A 23315-nucleotide genomic window follows, 5' to 3' on the forward strand; every position below is an offset into this window, starting at 1 on the left:
GCGTCTATTTCGATCTCCATCGTGGCCATGTTATTTTATTAACAGTGTTTTTTTTTTCGGTATAGTATGGAACAAGTATCTAATACTGTTGGAGACAAAATTGTAAGTGAGTTATAAAAAACAATTTTGGTCTAAGCAGTCACTGAAAAATACAAACATTGCCCAAACGACGGTTACGACGTCGTTTATTGCTAGCCAGCGCGAGTACGACCGCGTAATTTAAAGCCATTTAACGGCTTATTTTCCCAAACATCATTTTTATCGATACGTATATAATATAATATTATTTTAACAAGGATTCATCTTTCGAATTGTATTTGTGCTCGTCTTATACTTTTAGGTGAAGTCTTTTACATTCACTGGGTGGAACGATGAATGTATCAATTGTTTTACAACGACGTGCGTTTTTTTGAGAACGTGCGTACACGTTTTATATAGTAGTTCGGACTTCGAGTTTTTTTGCCGATTTCTAATAGCATTTGCATTTAATTGGTACTTTTAAAAGGTGTAAATATATTCTTTGTTATCATTGCTGGTTTTTTCGAACCTATCGATTATCTGAAGTTAGAAAACTTGGATAGTTATTAATAATTTCGTGTGGTATTCATTATTTTTCATGTTTAAATATCTTAATTTATAAATCTAAGAAATGGATCCTAGGTTTGCCGATATTATTTTTCTGCATATCATTATGTCCTTTTGTGCGGTGATCAACAATGTGTATACTAATTAGTCCTTTAAGTATTGTTACGCGAACACCCAAAACAATACACCAATAATACCATAATAATTACGCATATAATAATAATATATTATTTATTTAGCAAACAAATAATTACATTCAACGATACAATATATTATTATTATAGTAAAAAAAATTGTAGTGATAACAACTCTCCTTTAAGCTATAACTATGCTGTAACTATACACGTGTTATGCTGAGCATAACATTTGCTATGTTACGCACTTGTACGACGGAGACAACACATGCGGGTATCACGTCCTCTTAAGAGAAATTGTGGTACAAGTACCGAACCCAAGTCACAGCCCTGTTACAACTATTGAGACTTTGATTTATCATATCGTCTTAAGGGGACTGGAGCATGATATAATGTTCTGATTTTAATTTTAAAAGCAGATTTGAATTTGTCAATAAATTATCTATGCATTGACAATTTAATTTTTCTGACTATTATTTTTATTACTTAGAAATGTACTAACAAAAAGAGTAAAACTAGATCATATTCATAATTCAAATTTATAGAATATCAAAAATGTACGACAGTTAAAGCATAGTAAATTTAGAAGAGATATCTTATCTGCTTTCAAAATTTAAATCAGAACATCCTACTGAGCTTAGTGATTGAAGTCACTGACAGTATTCTTTGAAAAAAAAATGTTTGTTATTTTATAAAGTAATAAATGGTGACATGTGCGATGTGCATGCACGTAGGTAAAATGACGGAAGTACATATCCGGTCACTATACAACGTGATCGGTAATATGAATTACACACACTAATGTTAATTTACTTTCAACACAATCACAAGACCCATATAAACTGAAATATAAAATGCCTGTTTTTCAATCCTTAGAATGGATAACGCTTTAGTCCCCATAATATAATATTATATCGGCCTAACATTGTATAACCATGGGATAACGAAGAAACAGATACGCTATGTACCCGAATTGCCTAACCATATCGCCGTGTGACCATAATATTACTAATAAAAACCGGAAAAAAAATATTATAACAAATTTATTATGATAATTATTTAATTTATTTGGGTGGGACGTGAGGGGAAAGAATCCTTATTATTTTTTAATTTAATTTTAGCGTATTATTTTGTCTAAATGCTTTACCATAAAAAACAGTGATGAGAAATTATATTATGCATACATAACAAAGTAGATTGGTCACGTTTTTGAGTTGTTAAAATGGTTAGTCGAAGAATAGAAATCCTGGAAAAATGTATTAATAAATTATAAACTTTGTGACTTAATATTAGATGTATTATATTATATTTATTATTTTATAATGCAGTGTCATTTGAACAAATTATACTTGGTAATTGGTATTGATATATCAATAATAATTCCAAACGTTTTAAATCATTTGAACTTTAAAATCTATTGTATACATAAACATAGACATATTATAATTAGTATAAAAAGTTATATAACTCAAAAGTTACTCGTTCGAATATTGGTTGTCAAAAACAATGTCAATATATTACATAATACATAATATAGTAAAAATTATGAAACTATTAATGTAAGTAAAATGAAAAATTGGTATCAATCATAATTTATTTTAATGAACAATTATCATGAGAACTGTAAAGAATTTTTACACATAAGTAAAAACTAATTATACGAAATACAAAGATTGATTCCAATTACAGTTCGAATAAATTATTTTCATAACGTTACTATAATATTATTATATTATTCTTAATTATGTATTTTATACAGTTCACGAATCCACTGAATGTGGTACTGAACTTAAAAACTGTGATTGAGTTATTTGCTTCTGGATCCTTGAGAATCATGAATCCGGTAAAATAATAACAATTAGAGTGTAAAACGCATAATCCTGCACCGCTATCACCCTCATAAACACCATGTTCTGAAACTCAAATTTTTTATAAATTATACTTAATTTAAACATACTACAGTCATTGGGTAATAGGATTTACATTATTATCGTTACAACTGAAAAACAAGTGCTAAATTACAACGATATAGATAAAGTACCTATAGCAAGTGTCAGATGTGGTTTAAAACTATAATATTTTGTGGTGTCTTCTACACACATCCTCAGTTAAAATATTTCATATAACATTGTTATATACATATTACATATAAAATATAGTTGAGAAGTAGAATTTTAATTGTACACTCACCCTTTAGAATTTAGGCCATGAAATAAAATCACTTAACAGTCTTAAATGACACCAGAACGCGTTAACAACTAATGCACACCCATAGTCCCTCGTATAATATTATATAAACACGTATCTACTAATACATCAATTAACTATTAAGATATATAACCTAGCAGCAGGGTCTTCGTAACATTTCTTCTACGAAGGTCACACAAAACTGCTCTTTACCACTGTAATAGTATGTATTTGGCAACTTTGTCTCCATTTTTACAGGGAAATGAAAAAAGTTAAAGGATTACACATCAATCTCATTTACACACCGTATCTTACTATTATAATCTGCAACTGCAACCAATAGCAGTCATTTATAAGCAAACAAAAGTTTTAATTGTCACATGAACCTAAGATCTCTCCAACCACTTTAAATGAGAAAATCGTAAAATCCTTTCTTAATGCTCATCTAGATCATTATAGGAACCATTATTCCAACATTCTAGTACGTACAATTTGTAGTTTTTGAATCGTAGCGGCGAATGAATGAGCTAGTGAGTGAGTGAGTGAGTGAGTGAGTGAGTGAGTGAGTGAGTGAGTGTTATTTTGGCCTATATATAAATGGACAAAAGTACAATGCAAAATTATTACATATGTACCTAAAATGATTAATATTACGAACAATTATACAACCGTTCAAAATTGTTAAACATAAGGAAAAAAAATATAGTTTGTGACATTTGCCACCTACTATTCATCTGCCCCAGGCTATCCATATCGTGACCACTTATTATCTCTTTTGAACTCCACCAACATCCTTTTCGATACAATAAATATATTCTCAAACAAACAAAAAAAAGGTGGATAAGTGGATATCGCTCTGCTGTACAGTAGGTTACAAGTGGGTCACTGTAATGGATGGTGTTAAATTTGAATTCAATGGTATAATATCATTGTATAAGAAAAACGATTCTGAGCGAAAACGGTCAGTCAGCCTATGATTTTACCAAGTATATTTGATGATATTATTGTTAATAAAGTAATTTATATATAACCTATTTACTCGGAGCCTTGTTTTAAATTTTCAATCATTAGCCATAAAAGTTAAACATTTTATACATTTTAAACCACAAAATAATTAATAAATTATAAATTTGATAAATGTTGTCAAAATTTGAACTTTAAATGCTTATAAAAAAAAAATGTGCCTATGTATTTTTAATATTTTTCAACTGCTATTAGAACGATATATAAGGAGCCTTATATTAAATTTTCACGCTTTTTTACCCAACAAATAAAAATTTATTGATATTTATAGAAAAAAAAACTAAAAAAATTGAAAACTGACAATGTCCGTAAACAGCTCAAAAAGAGTCAAAATATTTTCAACATTTTATGGTGTATAGAAAATGCTAATATGAACATTCAGTGAAATTTTAAAGTATCTACAGTCATTCGTTTTTTAATTACAATAAAATAAGAAAATTTTTACATGAGAAATCGAGTAAATATCAAATGTTGTAAAAATATAAATTTCAGACGCTCATAAAAATTTAATTTAAGTTTCTTCTAGACATTTTTTTTTTGATAAAGGTAGACAAACTTATGAGTAATCTTATATTACATTTTCAAATCTTAGATTTAAAAAGAAAAATTTTTATGAATTCTCAACTCAAAATAATTTGCTATTTTTCGTGATTTTTCCGTATTTTGTCAAAATTTGAACTTTAAATGCTTATAATTAAAAACTGTGACTAAGGATTTTTAATTTTTTTCATCTGTCTTTGAAACAATAACCTAGGAGCCTTCTATTAAATTTTCAAGCTTTTTTAATCAACAGATAAAATTTTATTGATATTTATAGAAAAAAAAACTAAAAAAATTGAAAACTGACAATGGCCGTAAACAGCTCAAAAAGAGTCAATTTATATTTTGTAAATTTTATGGTGTATAGAAAATGCTAATATAAACATTCAGTCAAAATTTCACGTCCCTACGGTTATTTGTTTTAGAGTTACACCAAAAACCAAAATCGATTTTCTCGAAAACAGAGTTTGCGTAAAAATTCCCGTTTTTCCTTAATTTTTCTTTTGTTTTTCACGTCGCTTGAGAAAACTACTGGGAAATTTTTACTTTTGACCCCCAAAGTACCAACTAGATTCACTTTCCTATCAGAAAAGTTACTATTGAAGAAAATCCAAGCACTTTTACTGTCCTAAAAGGTGATGACAGACACAAAAATAAAAAAAAAAAATAAAAAAAAAAACACACATCATTGTAGAATCAATACATTCATCGCTTCGCTCAGAATCTAAAATATTATATTAAATATTTTATATTTTTTCAACCATACAGGCTTTTTCAGGCAATTACAATATGAATAAATAACTTTCACAACATTACCTTAATTATATTGGACTGTATTATATTTGGTATAAAGACTACGAATCCATACAATGTGGTAATGAACTGATGTAAAAAGTGCGATTGAATTATTTGCGTCTGCTTCCCTGAGGCTAACTACTCCGGTTAAATAATGCAATTTAAAGTGTGAAAAGCATAAGCCTGCACCACTGTCTCCCTCATCTAAACCATATCCTGGAACTAAAAAAAATGTACACATAATACTACATTTAATCATACGACTGCAGTTGAGTAATAAGGTAACTGTATATCAGAGTTCACATACTATGTACACATTTTCCTGTGCTTGCGTTACATTATGCTATAGGGTTTAAGTTTATTTATTTGAATAAATAACTAAATAATTATAGATTTACCTTATTGTAATAACATATTATGTACAGGGATATTACAAGGATATTTAATATTGTAGGTACCTATGATATGTGACAGATGTGGTTTGAAACTATAATATATGGATAAATATATCGACGACCACATCGACCAAAGTGTTTTTCCGCTATATCCCATACAAAATATTCTAACCAGTACGTGTATATCTTTGATCCGAGAATTAAATTTCGATGTGGGAACAAAATATTTTGATAAGCAGTATGTCGAGCAACTATATATAACAACATACATGGACCTACGTTGGTTGTTATTATTTTTCTTTTATATTTAACAAAATTCTTTCCCACCATAAACATTATGCTATAATTTTCTTTCGATAGTTTGAAATTTGACCATACAAGATATTTAATTGTCATATTATAGGTTATTACCATTAGGTAAGTCGATGACATCTCTTCTATCGAAAATCCTAAAGTATACACATTATTTGTGTCAATGATGTCTTGCATACATAAATTGAATGTTACTAAAATAATATTCTTATGTCGATTTACAACTGTTCCAGCCGGATTACTTTTTAGATTTTACTATTTTATAGATCATTAACTAGTTAAGAACGAATTCAATACATCATAAAGTACTATAATAATGTGTTAATCAATAGATACGAAAAAGTGGAGACTAACTCGTTATGTATATAGTTTGTTTGATATATTTTGAGTTATTACACTTATTGTAAAATGTGATTTATTAATTTAATAAAAGTAAAGTTTGTAAAAAAATCAATGATTTTATTGTATTAATGTTTAAATATTTTATTACCCAATGAAAAACCAGCACAACACTTATCAGGAGTCACATATGATTGAAATCCCATTGTATACATATCCCGGCACGTTGTCATGTTGATGTATGGTAAACCAGTTTTTAATAAAATAGGACTTTCAATGCCTTCTTTCGTTTTTCCCCAACCAACAATCTGTAAAAGTGTAAAAAAGTTTGAGATTTTATTATAGATTCTTAGCAGAGCGATTCATGTATTGACTCTACTATGATGTTTGTCTTATTTTACTGCGTATAAACTTTGTACTAGAAGAAATAATGCTTCGATGTTCAAATTTCAACATCTATTATGATAGGAAAGTTAATGTCGTTGGTATTTTTGATAGGACGATTTGAAAAATTCACATTCGCATTTTCTATATTATATTGATTTTTTTGCTATTTATAAATAGGTATACATTATTAAGAACATTTCCATTTTTATTAGTTTTTTTAAATTTATTGTCGATAAATTGCTGTGTCAAAATACTTGACAACTTAATATAAGGTTACTCATAACTTATGAGTCATAAGTAGTTTTTATTACAAACTCACTCGGAAACATTACTCACTTAAGAGTAATTAAAAAATCTACCATAGTTTTTTATCAATATCGGAAATTATAATATTATTTTGATGGATCTTAACAATATCATTTGTAAGTTGTTTATAGTAGTTTTAAATTTTATTAGTTTTTTTTCTATGAATGTTTTTCCTTGGTTTAAAAATTTAATAGAAGGTTACTCATAAATTAATATAAATACAGTTAAAAATAAAGATTCATAGGATTTATTTTGTATATTATAAACATTTAAATTTTATAATTTGACGTAATACATACGTAAAAATATTAAAATATTAAAATTATTTTGTAACAATAAACTCTTCATACTGTCGCCATAAATCTTTTTTTCTGTATTAAGTTCGATTTTGGACGAAACTAGATATTTAATAACCATCTTAGTTATTACATTGTAACTTAAATGTATTGTTTTAAAATAGGCCGACTGTCTTCTCTCAGACTTACCACTGGACGAAAAGGGGAGAGAATCGGCAGACCACAGCACAACGCACCGCGGTCCTGATACCCTCCGTGATTTTTGTCCTGGGGTCCCGTCGGCACAGTGTTTGTATACAATTAAATTATATCATTGTATTTAAATGTAATACTGTCTATTACAAAGACCCACAATAACCTACTTGGCATAGTGGTATTCACTTGCAATTAATATTATTTATGTATTGTACATGTCAATATTTATGCAAACTTTAGCAGAGAATCTCACAGTATTTGTATACATACAAATGGACATACGTCAATATTTATAGGTACGTAATTTACTGTAGTTAAGTAGCATTTTAAATAAAAATACAAACCAACCTTTCCTTCATCTCCATTGGATACATTGTAGATACCATTCCAATCCATACAAACAGGTGTTATACCATTACTAAAAAAAACACTGTTTTGTAACACAATAACAGCTATATCTACAGCATAATGCCCGAAAAATCCATTATAACCATCTTGCATTAGAATCCTATCCACCTGTACATTAATTGTCTTAATTTATATCATATATTATGCCTTACAAATTATTTGTAGACTTTTAATTACGTATAACTAACATTAATTATTTGAGGATATTCATTGTCAAAAATTTTAAAGTTTTTATAATATTTTCCAACAGCAACTTTGTAAAGATCGTCGATTATTATTATAGTATATGGCATACCTTTTTCCCAAAAACAATGAGCCGCTAAAAATAATATTTAATTTTTTTCATTCTTTTTTTTTTTAATTCATTGTATATACTTTACCGGAAACGACTAAGTTTCGAGAAATAATTGATCCTCCACATTTGAATTCATAATTGGATTTTTTTTTATATATAGCGACATTCCAAGGTGCCGTTCCGACATTTGCTGTTTCACCATTATTGATCAATATTTGGGTTTTGATAAATGGTCTACCGCAATCTAAAATATGATTTAAATATAAATATAAATTAAAATAATAAGGATACAGTAAAAGTGAAGTAAATTAAAGAGTATACATATATTTATACAATTAAATATACAATCACCTGGCTCGCATATATATAGTTCTTTATCCCACAATCCGTTAGACTGACAATGTAATTCAATTGGAGTTTCAATTTTTCCATTTGGTAGAGAATAAGTATCCTTACATTTTGGTATCGCTATCGTGTCAGGTATCGATAGATTTGAGCAATTAGTCTTCTTACCATTATAAGTACATTTAATATCTAAGCTATCAGATAGTTGAGGTGGACACATTTCTATAAACATAAACAAATTATAATTAAACATAACCAAAAATCAAACTAATAATATGTAAATAACTAATATGTTATTATTATAATTTACAAATTACAATATAAAACTTACTCAAACATAATTTATCATAAGCTGTTTTCCATTTTCCATTTATCTGACAAACCCGAAAACTATTGGGATAAACATTATGATATCCAAATGTACAGTTTTCATTTACGGTAACGCCATGATTAATTAATGTCCCGTGAGATAAACTTTCATTAGAATATTCATAAGTATATACAACTCCTTCGACCTTTGGTAAAACGCATGTATTCACTGAAATAATTGATAATAAGTAATAATTATTAATAGGTAGGTACTATGTACTAATTTTTCCTGACCTAACGATTTAATCTTCCTTAATTTTAACAATAGTAACACAAATAAAAGAATTTGGGTACAATATAAGTAATGTAAATTAGTAATATAAATAAATTATATTCTTATGTTTTTATGACAAAAAATTAAATTACATATATTGCATTTATATAGTTCTTTATCCCACATTCCATGAGACTGACAATGTAATTCTTTGGCAGTCTCTTCTTGTCCATTCGATGAAAAATAATGTGTTGGCTTACATGACGGTATTGCTATTGTGTCAGGTATCGATAGATTTGAGCAATCAGTATAGTTACCTTTATAACTACATTTAATATCTAAACTATCAGATACTAGAGGTGGACACATTTCTATAAGCATAAACAAATTATAATTAAACATAATTAAATAAGTAATCATTGCTACATACAAATATCAATACAAAACTTACTTAAACATAATTCATTAAAAGCTGATTTCCATTTTCCATTTTTCTGACAAACCCGAAAACCATTGGGATTAACATTATGATATCCAAATGTACAGTTCTCATTTACGGTAACACCATGATTAACTAATGTCCCTTGAGATAAAATATCATTAGAATCTTCATAAGTAAATACAACTCCTTCGACAGTTGGTAAAACGCATGCATTCGCTGAAATAAAAATATAAATGATAATAAGTAACAATGAGTAGAATACCAAAAAAATAGACATATTGTTGACGGTTTAGTGATGTATATCAATCAATTATGCCTAACTTAATGATTTGTTCTTCCTTAATTGTTTACAATAGTAACACAAATAAAAGCATTTGGGTACAATAAAAGTAATGTAAATTAGTAATATATATAAATTATAGTTTTAGATTTGTAAGACAAAAAATTAAATTACATATTATATTGCATCTATATAGTTCTTTATCCCACAATCCGTTAGACTGACAATGTAATTCAAGTGGAGTCTCTTTACGTTCATTTGGTAGAACATAAATAGCCTTACATTTTGGTGTTGCAATTGTGCCAGGTATCGATAGATTTGAGCAATTAGTATACTTACTAATATAACTACATTTAATATCTAAACTGTCAGATAGTAGTGGTGGACACATTTCTATAAACATAAAAATTTATAATCAAACATAACCAAAAATCAGACAAAATAATATTGAAATAAGTAATTATTAGAACCTACAAATTCAATACTAAACTTACTCAAACATAATTTATTAAAAGCTGATTTCCATTTTCCATTTTTCTGACAAACCCGAAAGCCATTGGGATTAACATTATGATATCCAAATGTACAGTTCTCATTTACGGTAACACCATGATTAACCAATGTTCCTTGAGATAAAATATCATTAGAATCTTCATGAGTAAAAACAACTCCTTCAATAGTTGGTAAAACGCATACATTCGCTGGAATATAAATATAAATGGTAGTAAGTAATAATGAATATTATACCTAAAAAAATATACATGTTGTTGACGGTTTAGAAATGTACATCAAACAATTCTGCTTAACTTAATAATTTGATCTTTCTTAATTTTAACAATATTGTAAAACGAATAAAAGCATTTGGGTACAATACAAGTAACTTGAATTAGAGCCTTAAGTTTTTATGACAAAAAAATTTAATTACACATTATATTGCATCTATATAGTTCTTTATCCCACATTCCATTAGACTGACAATGTAATTCTTTTGCAGCCTCTTCTTGTACATTCGGTGCAAAATAATGTGTTAGCTTACATGATATTTTTGCTTTTGTGTAAGGTTTCGATTGATTTGAGCAATTAGCATAATTACCATTATAACTACATTGAATATCTACGCTATCTGATAGTAGAGGTTGACACATTTCTATAAACATAACAAAGTTATATTCAAACATAACTATACATCAGACTCATAATATTCAAATAAGTAATTATTGCGACATACAAATATCAATACATAACTTACTTAAACATAATCAAATTAAAACCAAACATAACCAAAAATCTGACACATAATATTTCAATAAGAAATTATTAAATCATAAAAATTACAAAACAAAACAAAACTTACTCAAACATAATTTATCAGAATCTGTTTTCCAAATTCCATATCTCTGACAAACCCTAAAACCATTAGGATGAGTTTTATTATATCCAACTTCACAGTTCTCAATAACAGTAGTGTTAGGATTAATTAATGTCCCGGGAGATAAAATTGAATGAAAACCTTTATAAGAATGTACAACTCCTTCGACCGTTGGTAAGACACATAAATTCGATGTACTCTGTCAAAATATTAAATGTTACGAATATTATTTCATTCTTTCTAAAATATGAAAGTATTGATACAAAAGCGTCATTAAATAAACAAATCCAATACAATTAATTACAAATTTTAATTGATAACCAAAAAAGAAACAAATGTACGTACATATTTGAACAAAATTCCACGAATCCATGGAACTTGGTATGTTATAGCTTTAAATCCTAATTTATTTTTATCCAGGTGACTTTTGAAACTCCCTACCCCAGTTAAATAATATAAATCAGAGTGTAATACGCTTAAGCTTTGAAAGTCAACTCCATCATCTTCTCTTTGTCCTGAAACAAGCGGTATTTTATTCATAAGGCGCAAATGAAAGATTTTGTTATTGTTGGGTTTATATGTGAAAATCCATTCAATTTTTCTGTGGTAGATTTCATTTTTTATTTATTGCTTAGCTTCCAATGATTTTGGCTGGATCCAGCGGGTAGGAATGCACATTCAAAACTTACGTTATTTCTTCACAAATAGTGTGGCCTGTCGCACGTCTCATACAATTTTGCTTTCCACACATTTTCATATTATTGTTTTTCCATTTTATTGGTAGTTTCTCTTTTGAGTATTTTATATTGAATTTTCTTCAATTGTGATAAATTATATTCAAATTAATATAATTTATATGTAGTAATTAGTTATATACTCTTATATATTACCAACTATTACTTATTACTTATTAATTATATAATTTGAATATAAACTAATAGATAGCCAGATAGGTGTGTATTATCGAGATTATAATAATGTTCATTTATAAACACAGAATTGAAAAAATAATATTTTTGCTATTGAAATCTAAATATACTAAAAAAAAGTATTCGAATACATATTCTGAATATTTTATTTTTAGTATTTGGAATATATATTTGAAATACTTTTAAAAAGGCTGGAAATTGTTCACAAAAACATAATTATTCAATACTCTACCATTTTTGATACAAGGTACTAAATATTAAGTTTGTTATTAATTTTCTGTTAATCTTATGCACTAGATAACAATAATATAAATTAATAATATTAGGCATTTGTTTGTGGGTTAATTTCCGTTTGAAATATTTTTGAGAACCAAACCAAATTTTAGAATCAGATTTTCTCTAAAATACGATTTTTTGTTACCCATGTGACTTTTTACTGTGGAAGTTTGGCTGTATTTATTTTAATCTGAATTTTGAAACTAGGAGTTGAGTTGAAAATTTTTGTTTTTTTTTAATTTTTCTTAATTTTTGATTTTGTGCGAAACAATCAATGTGTCGATAATACAATGATGTGTTTTTTTTTAATTTTTAATGTTTTTATCTGTGTACATGATAAAAAGTGGAATTAAGTATTCGATTTTCAATTGGTGTGGATATTTTATATTGTTATTATATTTTATTATAGCCTATGTGTTGATTTAATATTATAAATTACAACAAAATAACTAAAATAGTTATTTTTATCTTTATTTTAATTCGTTTATATGGTGATAAACAAAGCGTTGGAAATTAAAATCCCATTTTTAGCAGTTTTTTGTAATTTGTTGGTGGTTTTTCCTGTGGCATTAAATAACTATTGAGAAAATCGAAAAACGACCTCCCTAAAGTACCATCTTGATGCAATTTGCTAAACGATAAGATACTATATGTTGAAATCAAAGCACTCCTTCTGGTAGAAATTTTGTACGCAGGATATATAAAAAAATAAAAAAATAAACACTATTGTAAAACCACTAGATTCCTCACTCCCCTCAGAGTCTAAAAGATTAAGCGTAATTCCACAAAATTTTTTTCTATACGTCTGTAGTTAGGATTTTGACAAAATTCGTCAAAATCATTAATAAATACCAATTTACGTCACTTTCCATACCTTCGATAAAAAAAAATTACCGGAAAGTCAAACTAATTTTTAATGAGCGTATAAAGTTGAAAATGTTTTAAAATTTCATTTTCAAACGCAAGTTAACGAATTCTCAATGAATGATTTTATTGTTTTGTTGTTATTGAATAATGAATAATTATGGATACTTGAAATTTCGTTGGGTCCAAAAGCTCAAATATGCAGCCGGTACATAGCTACTAATTAATATATAAAAAGTCAGTGAAAAATTATTTTTAGTTTTCTAAAGAACACTTCTCTTTGAAAAATTCATAAATTTGTTCTAAAATCCCAGTTTTGAAAATTGAATATAAGATTCCTCATAAGTTTTAAAAGATGAATTGCTGGGAAATCAGTACATTCATTCCTTCTCCCAGAATCTATATTTGTATTGTTCAATTTGAAATCACGACAAAATATATCAACAGTCACAAAATATATTTCAAATTCATGTATATAGAAATAATTTGATTTCAATGATATATCATTGTATACGAAATTCCACTCTTATCGAAGATTTGTGTGTGTGTCACTGTTCAACTAGGATATTTAATATTTTATAGAAACAATAGGTATATAGAATATATTAAAAAAAAAAAAACTTAAACCCGAACAAGTGCGAGTCGAACTCGCGCACGAAGGGTTCCGTACCATCTTCTATAAACATATTAGCAACACTGCTTATATTTTATATTCTACGGTTTTTAGTATTTGTAATTATAGCGGCAACAGAAATACATAATCTGTGAAAATTTCAACTTTCTAACTTTCATGGTTCATGAGATACAGCCTGGTGACAGACGGACGGACGGACGGACGGACATTGGAGCCTTAGTAATAAGGTCCTGTTTAATCGTACGAAACCCTAAAAAACATTGCAATTGCGTTAATATCAGCATAAAATTATCGGTGATATGTTGGTTACTATACACAGTTTAAACTACCTACTCTAAAAAATAAAAAAAAAACAATAGATAATGTAAAAAATCATAAAAGTCCCCATTTCTTTAATTTTTTTTTAGATTTTTAAAACTATTTAAACAAGCGCAAGAATATTATATGTTACATTTTTACCTCCAAAGTGCCAACCATCGCACATTCCATATTTTAATAAAAATTGAATTAAATGATCAGAAAATTTAGCGAGCTGTGACTACCTATCTAAATACCTGTCTAAGTAATAGCGTAATATGTACGTAATCATATATTATACGCGCTGCGTAAATATAAATATGTCCGTGTAGACATTTTGCTGTTATACAAAATAACACCACAAATCCACTATACCAATAAATATATGTTAGACATCCGTCGTGCGACAATCCCGCACTATGTCTAACCGCAAGACGACCATGTACGGTTGTGCGAAGTATAGGAGGGACGTAAGGATTAGGGACTGACCCTACGAGGTACACTGATGGACAAGCGTTTATCAGACGAACAACCAGCCACTATCGGAACAGTCACTAAGCTAATGTCACAACTCGCTAGCTACACAGTTTAAATAAAATTAATTATTTGGACTTAGAATATTCTACACAATTATTATATTGAGTGATAATAAATACAAACTATACAATCATCATTGTAAATTATTTCAAAACACCTTCACTATTTCAACTAGAACAAGTTGAGCACGTTACAATATAAACTTTTATTACCCAATTTCAACCAAATGCAAGATTCAAAATCGAATGGATTAATCCTTTTTTCACAAGTTCTGATGTCGGTGAAGATTTCGGGAAAAAATTGTTCAAATATGCATACAGTATGATTAATTTGATCCCGTATTTTAAAACCAGAAATCTGTAAAAGTATAAACATTATTAAACAGATATATATGTTTTTACTTTTTAGGCTGGATACGACTTTTTATTTTTCATCAAGATTATTTAAGTGATTTTTCAACTTTATTGTAACCACGACAACGATATAATTATAAATATAAAAAGGTGGGTAAGTGAATGTCGCTCTGCTGTATAGTTGGTTACAAGTAGGTCACTGTAATAGATGGTGTTAAATTTGAATTCAATGATATAATATCATTGTATAAGAAAAACGATTCTGAGCAAAAACGGTCAATCAGCCTAAATTTTATATACTATATAAAATGATAGCGTTTGTTTGTATGTTTGGGATAATCTTCGAAACTACTGAACCGATTTCAAAAATGGAGATTTCAAAAATTTTGAGATTTACGATAGAAATTTTTGTTTATTAATGGTTGTTTATATATATATATATATATATTATATTATATAAATTAATGTTTGTGTGTAAATTAGACCTCTGGGAAGAAGATAGGCAAATTTAAAATGGTTAAATTTGGTTTTTTATATTCATCCAATTTTAGTACGGTTATATAGGTTAGGTTACGATTTTTATTAATTGATTATATGGAATTAAGTAAAAACGACAAACTTGGTATAAATTCGATAATTTAGAGTTAAAACCATACAGTTACGTACAAACAGCACAGGGTCCGCAATCTACCGCAGGTAGTTTGCCTACCTAACAATATACTGCTGCGAATCAGAATTTTTATTCCAGCCAACAGAAAATTTAAGATAAATTTTATTTTGAACACCATACACCGAATATTATTTAATAACGAATTGAAAAATTAAATCATATTGCATACGAGTCTGCAATGAAGTACAACATTTTATGTCTTTGTTTTCCTTGCTCATCATAAGTAGCACATACCTAGGTAATATTTGTATGGTAATTGATAAAACAAAAATTAAAGACTCGACTGCTATTGGTTACAATTTACATTGAAAAATCGAAAATATATATAAGTGTGTGTGCGTGTGCGTGTGTTTGTGGAGGAATGATGGTCTCGGAGCGCGGCGTACCGTCCACGTCCGACTTTCGCGAAATTCGCTATATTATGCTCAAATGGTCGAAGTATCAAACACATCGAGCGTCGGCGCAGTCGCACCTAATTATCGTGTGATAACTGATAAGCGCGTATATCGAGTTCGAATATCGTATGAGTAATATGATATTTTGAAATTTTTTTCGTAAAGTAACTTTTTTTGAACGTAACGTTTTTCGATTTCGATTCTATTTTTTTGAGTGATCATTAAAAATTAACGTATACTACAGCCCACGAGAGTCCATTAGATAGCTAATTAGTAAGTCAGCCGGCAACGATCTCCAACTTTGGTTGCTATAGTTACATCTGTTGCTATGGTAACGGGGGTTGCTATAGCAACATGTCCGGTGCTATGGTAATGATTGTTGCTATGTTGCTATGGTGACGGTGGTTACGAAGTTCAAATCTCGTATGATAAAAATATGATATTTTGCAATTTTTTTCGTAAAGTAAAGTTTTTTTGTAACGTAACGTTTTTCGATTTCGATTTCATGTGCCAAAGCAAAAACATAAAATGTCAACAAAGTTTGAGTCATATAGAGTTGGTACATTTAACAGGCAACGAAGTGCACGGGATCAGCTAGTAATAAATAAAATAATATGAACATATAAATAATATTTTGTGGTTTCCCGTTTTTTTTTTTTATTCTTGTAGCCAGTGAAACTGTGGAAGCCCTCACAATAACAACAAATGTACTCATACGAGGTAATAGGGGTGTAAATAGAAATAAAGGTAGCCCATTTTTTTCAAAGTATTAATATTGCTGATCTCAGTCAGAACGTATATTTAAGTTAGTTAGGTATTTGATTTTGTACGTTCGTCGGACTAAGTTGTGACGGAAATGAACTGAAATAAACTAACCCACGGAACTTCCCAATTTTGTCCAAATCCTAGCACTTTGTAGAAATTCAACCAGTCAATCAATTTAATATTATATTTTATATATTTAAACTACAAACTAGTAAACTACGTATATAGACATATAGAACAACAAATTTACCTTTCCGTAAGCTCTATTCTGAGAATATTTCATTAACCGTGCATTATATCGTTTATTCCAATCGATACAAACGGGTGTAACACCATTACTAAACGAAATTTTGGTTTCTAACACAATAACTGCTAAATCTTCATAATTAGCTCCATCATACAGGTAAATAATTTTTGTCTGCACAAATGTTGTAACTTAAATAATACATATTATTATACAAATTATTTTTGGACTTAAAATAATTAATAACTTACATCGATATAATTGTGATCATTCTCATTGTAATTTTGTAAGGGAATATCAATTTTACACAAATATCGATCATATTCTTCCTTTGAATTTTGGCTGAATCTTATACCGGAACTCCGAAAAATACGAGCCACTATAAAAATAATATTTCATTAAATTTCATTCCTCCTTAAATACGAGTACATTATGCAAGGACATTACCAGTAACTACTACATTTGGAGAAATAATCGATCCTAAACCTAAATATTGAGATATCTTTGATTTATGTGTAGCATATATATCAACTATCCAAGGTGTTGCTTCTAACGAATGTTCATTTTTAATTTCTTTGGATACTCTACCGCAATCTAAAACAGTATAAGATAATATATTATTAGATGTAATATTAAAAGATCCATATTTAGATAAATATTAAAACGTCTGGCATCTACTAGTTACAAAATACAAACATAAAAAAATATTATAGGTTTATCATTAAGCTAATTTTTTATACCCATGCTAATATTTCTTCCATACTCGTATCGTGCACAAAACTCATTGGTCTCGTCTGAACCATCCGAACAATCCCTATTATTATCGCAAACCGATGACCATTCTATACGCAGTCCATTTAAACAATAAAACATATCATCAATGTCTCTATAATGTTTTTCAAATTTAATATTAATTATACAATGTTAAGCAAATACGAGAGCTATAGAAGTATAAAGAATTATTATAAAATAAATTCAAAGTTGTAATAAACAATTTGATTTCTGAACATACAATTAAATGTTACGTCGGAATCCGATTGCCTACGCGTAATCAACATTTTAGCAATAAAAAAAAAAGAGCGAAGAACAGAAGATAAAGTTAGTTTTTTGCATACTAAAAATGTTGATCTTCCTGATCATAATGTGTAGTGACTTTAGTTAGTAGATTAAAATATATAAATCGTTGATAGTCCTTATTAAGACTTTAGGTCTATAAGCCCCCAGGCTCCAACCACCATTATTTTCGACATTTATACTAACATAAATTATATTAAATAATATTTATTTATAGTAAAGTCACAAACTCTGAGCCAGATGATACAGCATGTCGTTTTTCCAGTTTTCTATCACACAAAATACCGGATCCTGAAATAATGAATTATTATGCATTAAATACGTAAACAATTTTAAGTTTATTAAGAATATTATTTATTGTTTTAACCAGTATTAACAGTTTGAATTTAATGGTATCATAACTAAATTATAATTATTTAATATATTGCATTCATGTCATTTAAATGAACAATAGAGCCGGAGAGGACAAAGTTTCTGCCCAGTCAATAAAATGTAAAAAGAAACCCAATCATTTCTCCTGCAAGCTACTTTATTTACTTAAAATGTTTGTCCCAATTCAAAAACTATCTTATATTATTTTATATAGATTACCATAAGAACAAACTAAATTGTTAAGTTTCTGTTTGTAGTCATTGCCAAATATTAAGAAGTGTTTATTTTTTTTTCAGAATTTTAGATTCTGAGCGAAGCGATGAATGTATTGATTTTACAGGGATGTGTGTTTTTTTTTTTTTTTTTTGTGTCTGTCATCACCTTTTAGGACAGTAAAAGTGCTTGGATTTTCTTCAACAGTAACTTTTCTGATAGGAAAGTGAATCTAGCTGGTAAGTTGGGTGGTCAAAATTAAAAATTTCTCAGTAGTTTTCAAAAGCAACGTGAAAAACAAAAGAAAAATTAAGGAAAAACGGGAATATTTACGCAAAATCTGTTTTCGAGAAAATCGATTTTGGTTTTTGGTGAACCTCTAAAACAAATGACCGTAGGGACATGAAATTTTGACTTAATGTTTATAATTGCATTTCCTATACACCATAAAATTTGAAAATATTTTGACTCTTTTTGAGCTGTTTACGGACATTGTAAGTTTTCAATTATTTTAGTTTTTTTTTCTATAAATATCAATAAAATTTTATTTGTTGGGTAAAAAAGCGTGAATATTTAATATAAGGCTCCTGATATATCGTTCTAATAGCAGTTGAAAAATATTAAAAATACATATTCACAATTTTTTTTTATAAACATTTAAAGTTCAAATTTTGACAACATTTATCAAATTTATAATTTATTAATTATTTTGTAGTTAAAAATGTATACATTTTTAACTTTTAAGGCTAAGGATTGAAAATTTAAAAGAAGGCTCCACGTAAATAGGTTATATATAAATTACTTTATTCACACTAATAATATTATCAAATATACTTGGTCAAATCATAGGCTGACTGACCGTTTTCGCTCAGAATCGTTTTTCTTATACAATGATATTATATCATTGAATTCAAATTTAACACCATCCATTACAGTGACCCACTTGTAACCTACTGTACAGCAGAGCGACATCCACTTATCCACCTTTTTATTTTGTCATTTGATAAACTTTACCATATAACTTATACAATGTATACCAACGCAATATGTTTGAACTAAATAACTATAAATATTTAGGTTTTCATTTCTATTGTAAAAACTAAAAATTATTCCCCAGTACTTAAAGATACAATATTGTATAATATTCAGGGATTGAAACCGTTTCATGAAACCGATGCTGCTAAACTATTTGATAGTACGGACAATAAGTATAAGTGGCCAGAGACAGATGTACCATTGGGAATATTCCCCAAGGAATGTTCCCGGGAACAGGGAATATTCCTGGAATATTCCCCAACCTCTTGGAAAATTTCCTTGGGGAATATTAAAAAAAAATTAAAATTAAAATCTAGTTGGAAAAGAACGACAGTCTACTAGTATATTTTGTTCAAAAGTATAAATTAAGAGTACTGTTTTACTTTTATTTTGAAGTGATTTAAACAAAAAGACTAAAGTCAAGTTCTATTTTTATTTTATTCATTACATATATAAATAAAAATGTATTTAGTACCTAGTTATATTTATTTTCACAACGTATTTCAATACAAAGTAGTAGTTTGGATACTTTATTAATTGTTTTCCTTTTTTTATCATAAGTTCATAAATCATAATACATTATTATTATAAAAGTATTAATTAAGAGTACAGTTTTGCTTTTGTTTATATTAATAAAGAGACTGAAGTCCCTATATAGTTATATATAAATATATGTTGTTCATTATAATATGTATAAGTAAGTTATTCAGTATTTTAATTTCAGTATGTTTATTTTTATTTTTTCAATATAGATAAATGAAAGTTAGATCGTTTATTTTGTGATCATTTACCATATTACAAATTTAAAAAAATTAAATTATCGTTACTTTATAACTTTTTTATAAAGGATAAATATTTAAACTGACATAATATCAATAAAGAGATGTCATTTGGATCATTTACAACCATAAGTTTAATTTAAAACTGAAATCTATAATCAATATTTAAAAAACTTATTATATTCCCGGGAAATTCCCGGTGTTGGGAATATTCGCGGGAATTACTACAATATTACTACAAAAATATATTCCCGGGAATTTTCGTTTTTTTTCGGGAGAACTTCGTATTTGTGTGAACAATTTGCACAGATTTACCAGTGGCGTAATTACGAGTTGGATTTGGGTGTCGTATCGCCACCATGACTTTTTTTTAACTGGTGAAACATATTTATGTACCTATTATTTATTGAAACTAATATACTTAATATACTTTAGAGAAATAACAAATAAAACACAAACAATCTCCTATGGTGCCTGTAACTAAGATAACATTACTTCGTAATAAACACTTATCACTATTTCAAATTGAATATTGCACAAATATATTCAAATAATGCAGTTTAGCTCGATTTTTGGGAATTTTTTTCGTGTTATAATTAACTACTTTTTTTAATTCATTTTTGGCGTATTATAATTAACATAAAAAATATGAATAACTATTTTTGACATTGTATTTTAATTATTAATTTTCACTACTTATATTTTGATTGATTGATTATAATATAATATGAATTATTTATTAAATATTTTTTACTATATATTTTACGTACCAAAAATTAAACATGAATATATTATCCAGGAATACGTCACCTTTATTGCCATTGTGAGCTGAAATTAAATCAAATATATTTAAAAATATAATAAATAAATGTTCATAAGTTATATCAAACGAACAAATAAATATAATAGGTAATGATGAATAATAACGAAATGTAAATACCTGAATTAAATACTGAAAATATCTGTAGAGAATTTATTATTTTGTTTACTTAATCAGAACTCTATGTAAGAGACGGCAATATCAATACAACTTTACTACACTAGAGTTTTAGACACATAATGTCGGGTCTTATAAAAACTTCAGCTAATATCGCATAATGCTCGAGTTTTATCGGTTTCTTATTATGTAGTGATTATATGCGATCGCATGATCGACCAATGGTTAAAATACATAGATATGTGGCAAAGGAAAAATTATGACTAACTAACTTTTTTTAAATTTGATTATAACATAATGCTGAAAATATAATTAATTTATTATTAATAATTTATTTACCATATTAAATTATATCATGGTTAAATAACATTTGTAAATACCCGTACCAAAACGCATCTCTCAGCGGTTTGCGTAAAAGTTTAATACTTTGACCTTAAAATATAATATTATTTTAATCAACAAAGATAGTTGTCTTTTTTTATAACCGTTTAGAATCTAAAACGAAATATTCTGTGTTATCAGTTTCTCACATAGTCACATTTCAATATACTCTACCATCAAAACTTGTACAAAGGAACTATCAAAAGAAAAAGTGATTTTAGTTTTACTGCAAGTTACAATTCTTATTTCTTACTATCGCGATGGTGCAATTTACATTCTATTTACTTTGGTGAAAAAAGTATTACAAAAATAATGGCATCAATAAATTACACAATAATATGTTGTTTATATTTTTAGTCATTTTTTATGAAAATTGACTACAGTTTAATTCATACCCATACTTGTTTGATATTGGGTCTAGGTGTCCATACGTTCACCAAAAAAGATAATTACAGAATTGCGGTTGATGAACGGGTGAATTCAAATTATAGAATAATGGATTTTGGTTTAGGTAGAAAACAATTTGAAAAAAAAAAATAAAAAATATAAACCTGAATATGCCTTAAAATTCAAAACAATTTAAATATGACAAAAAATGATACATACAATTACAGATTTGCTCATGAATATTTAATGAATAAAGGTGATCCACCAATATGCCAATTACCAATATGCGGCACCACAATCACGGCCAAACACATCTTCGAAGAATGTAGAATGTACGTAATAAACATATCTCAATATAATCCACCAAATTGAAGCAAGTCCAGGTCCAAATCCAGACAACGAAACTGACTATTGAATTCCTTAAAACAATTAAATTACTTAAGCTACTTTAGCCAACATTTGCAATGTACAAAGTATCAAAATAACTAATTTAAAACTGTTTTTTGTATCTTTTTTTTTCTTTTCTCTTTTTCAATTATAAATGTAATGTATTTATGTTTACAATGTTATGCTAATGACCATAGGAGTCAAAGCAAAAATTGTAAAATTTAAAGACTAATAAAGAAATAAGAATTGTAATTTATTTTAAAATCACTTGTTCTTTAGATAGTTCATTTTTACAAGTTTCGATGGTAAAGTATAATATATTGATATGTGACTGTGAGGGAAGCTAATAACACAGAATATTTCGTTTTAGATTGTAAACGGTTATAAAAAAAAGATAACAGTCTTTAAAAATGTTAGTTTAATTTTTTCAGTTGATTAAAATACTATTATATTTAAGGTCAAATTATTGAACTTTGACGTAAACCACCGAGAGATGCGTTTTGGTACGAGTGTATACCCAATTATTATGTAATCTTTATATAATATAATATGGTAAATACATTATTATTA

At 27.7% G+C, this 23315-nt stretch overlaps 1 protein-coding gene across 9 annotated transcripts; it reads right to left on the reverse strand.

The window, feature by feature from the left end:
* Positions 1-2061: 2061 nt before the first annotated feature.
* Positions 2062-23111, reverse strand: LOC132944543 (uncharacterized). Of its 9 annotated transcripts, none has more exons than XM_061013953.1 (24): positions 21977-22567; positions 21594-21890; positions 21424-21481; positions 18485-18545; positions 17921-18066; positions 17628-17774; positions 17432-17559; positions 17187-17354; positions 14966-15110; positions 11562-11731; positions 11202-11415; positions 10773-10994; positions 10342-10548; positions 10022-10240; positions 9577-9783; positions 9278-9496; positions 8874-9080; positions 8549-8764; positions 8283-8441; positions 8091-8221; positions 7843-8010; positions 6462-6618; positions 5286-5486; positions 2497-2632 (listed from the first exon to the last, which is right to left on the reverse strand). In XM_061013953.1, the coding sequence occupies exons 3-23, from the start codon at positions 21473-21475 to the stop codon at positions 5287-5289; spliced, it is 3543 nt and encodes a 1180-aa protein (XP_060869936.1). In that variant the 5' UTR covers positions 21476-21481; positions 21594-21890; positions 21977-22567; the 3' UTR covers positions 2497-2632; position 5286. The 9 variants fall into 9 exon arrangements, with proteins under 9 accessions (XP_060869935.1, XP_060869936.1, XP_060869937.1 ...); XM_061013954.1 differs by having other exon boundaries at positions 17921-18022; positions 21977-22566; XM_061013955.1 differs by lacking the exons at positions 21594-21890; positions 21977-22567 and adding an exon at positions 22578-23110 and having other exon boundaries at positions 17921-18022.
* Between the last annotated feature and the right edge of the window lie 204 nt (positions 23112-23315).

Source organism: Metopolophium dirhodum, chromosome 5 (genome assembly GCF_019925205.1).
Source record: "Metopolophium dirhodum isolate CAU chromosome 5, ASM1992520v1, whole genome shotgun sequence".
Lineage (NCBI taxonomy): Eukaryota > Metazoa > Arthropoda > Insecta > Hemiptera > Aphididae > Metopolophium > Metopolophium dirhodum.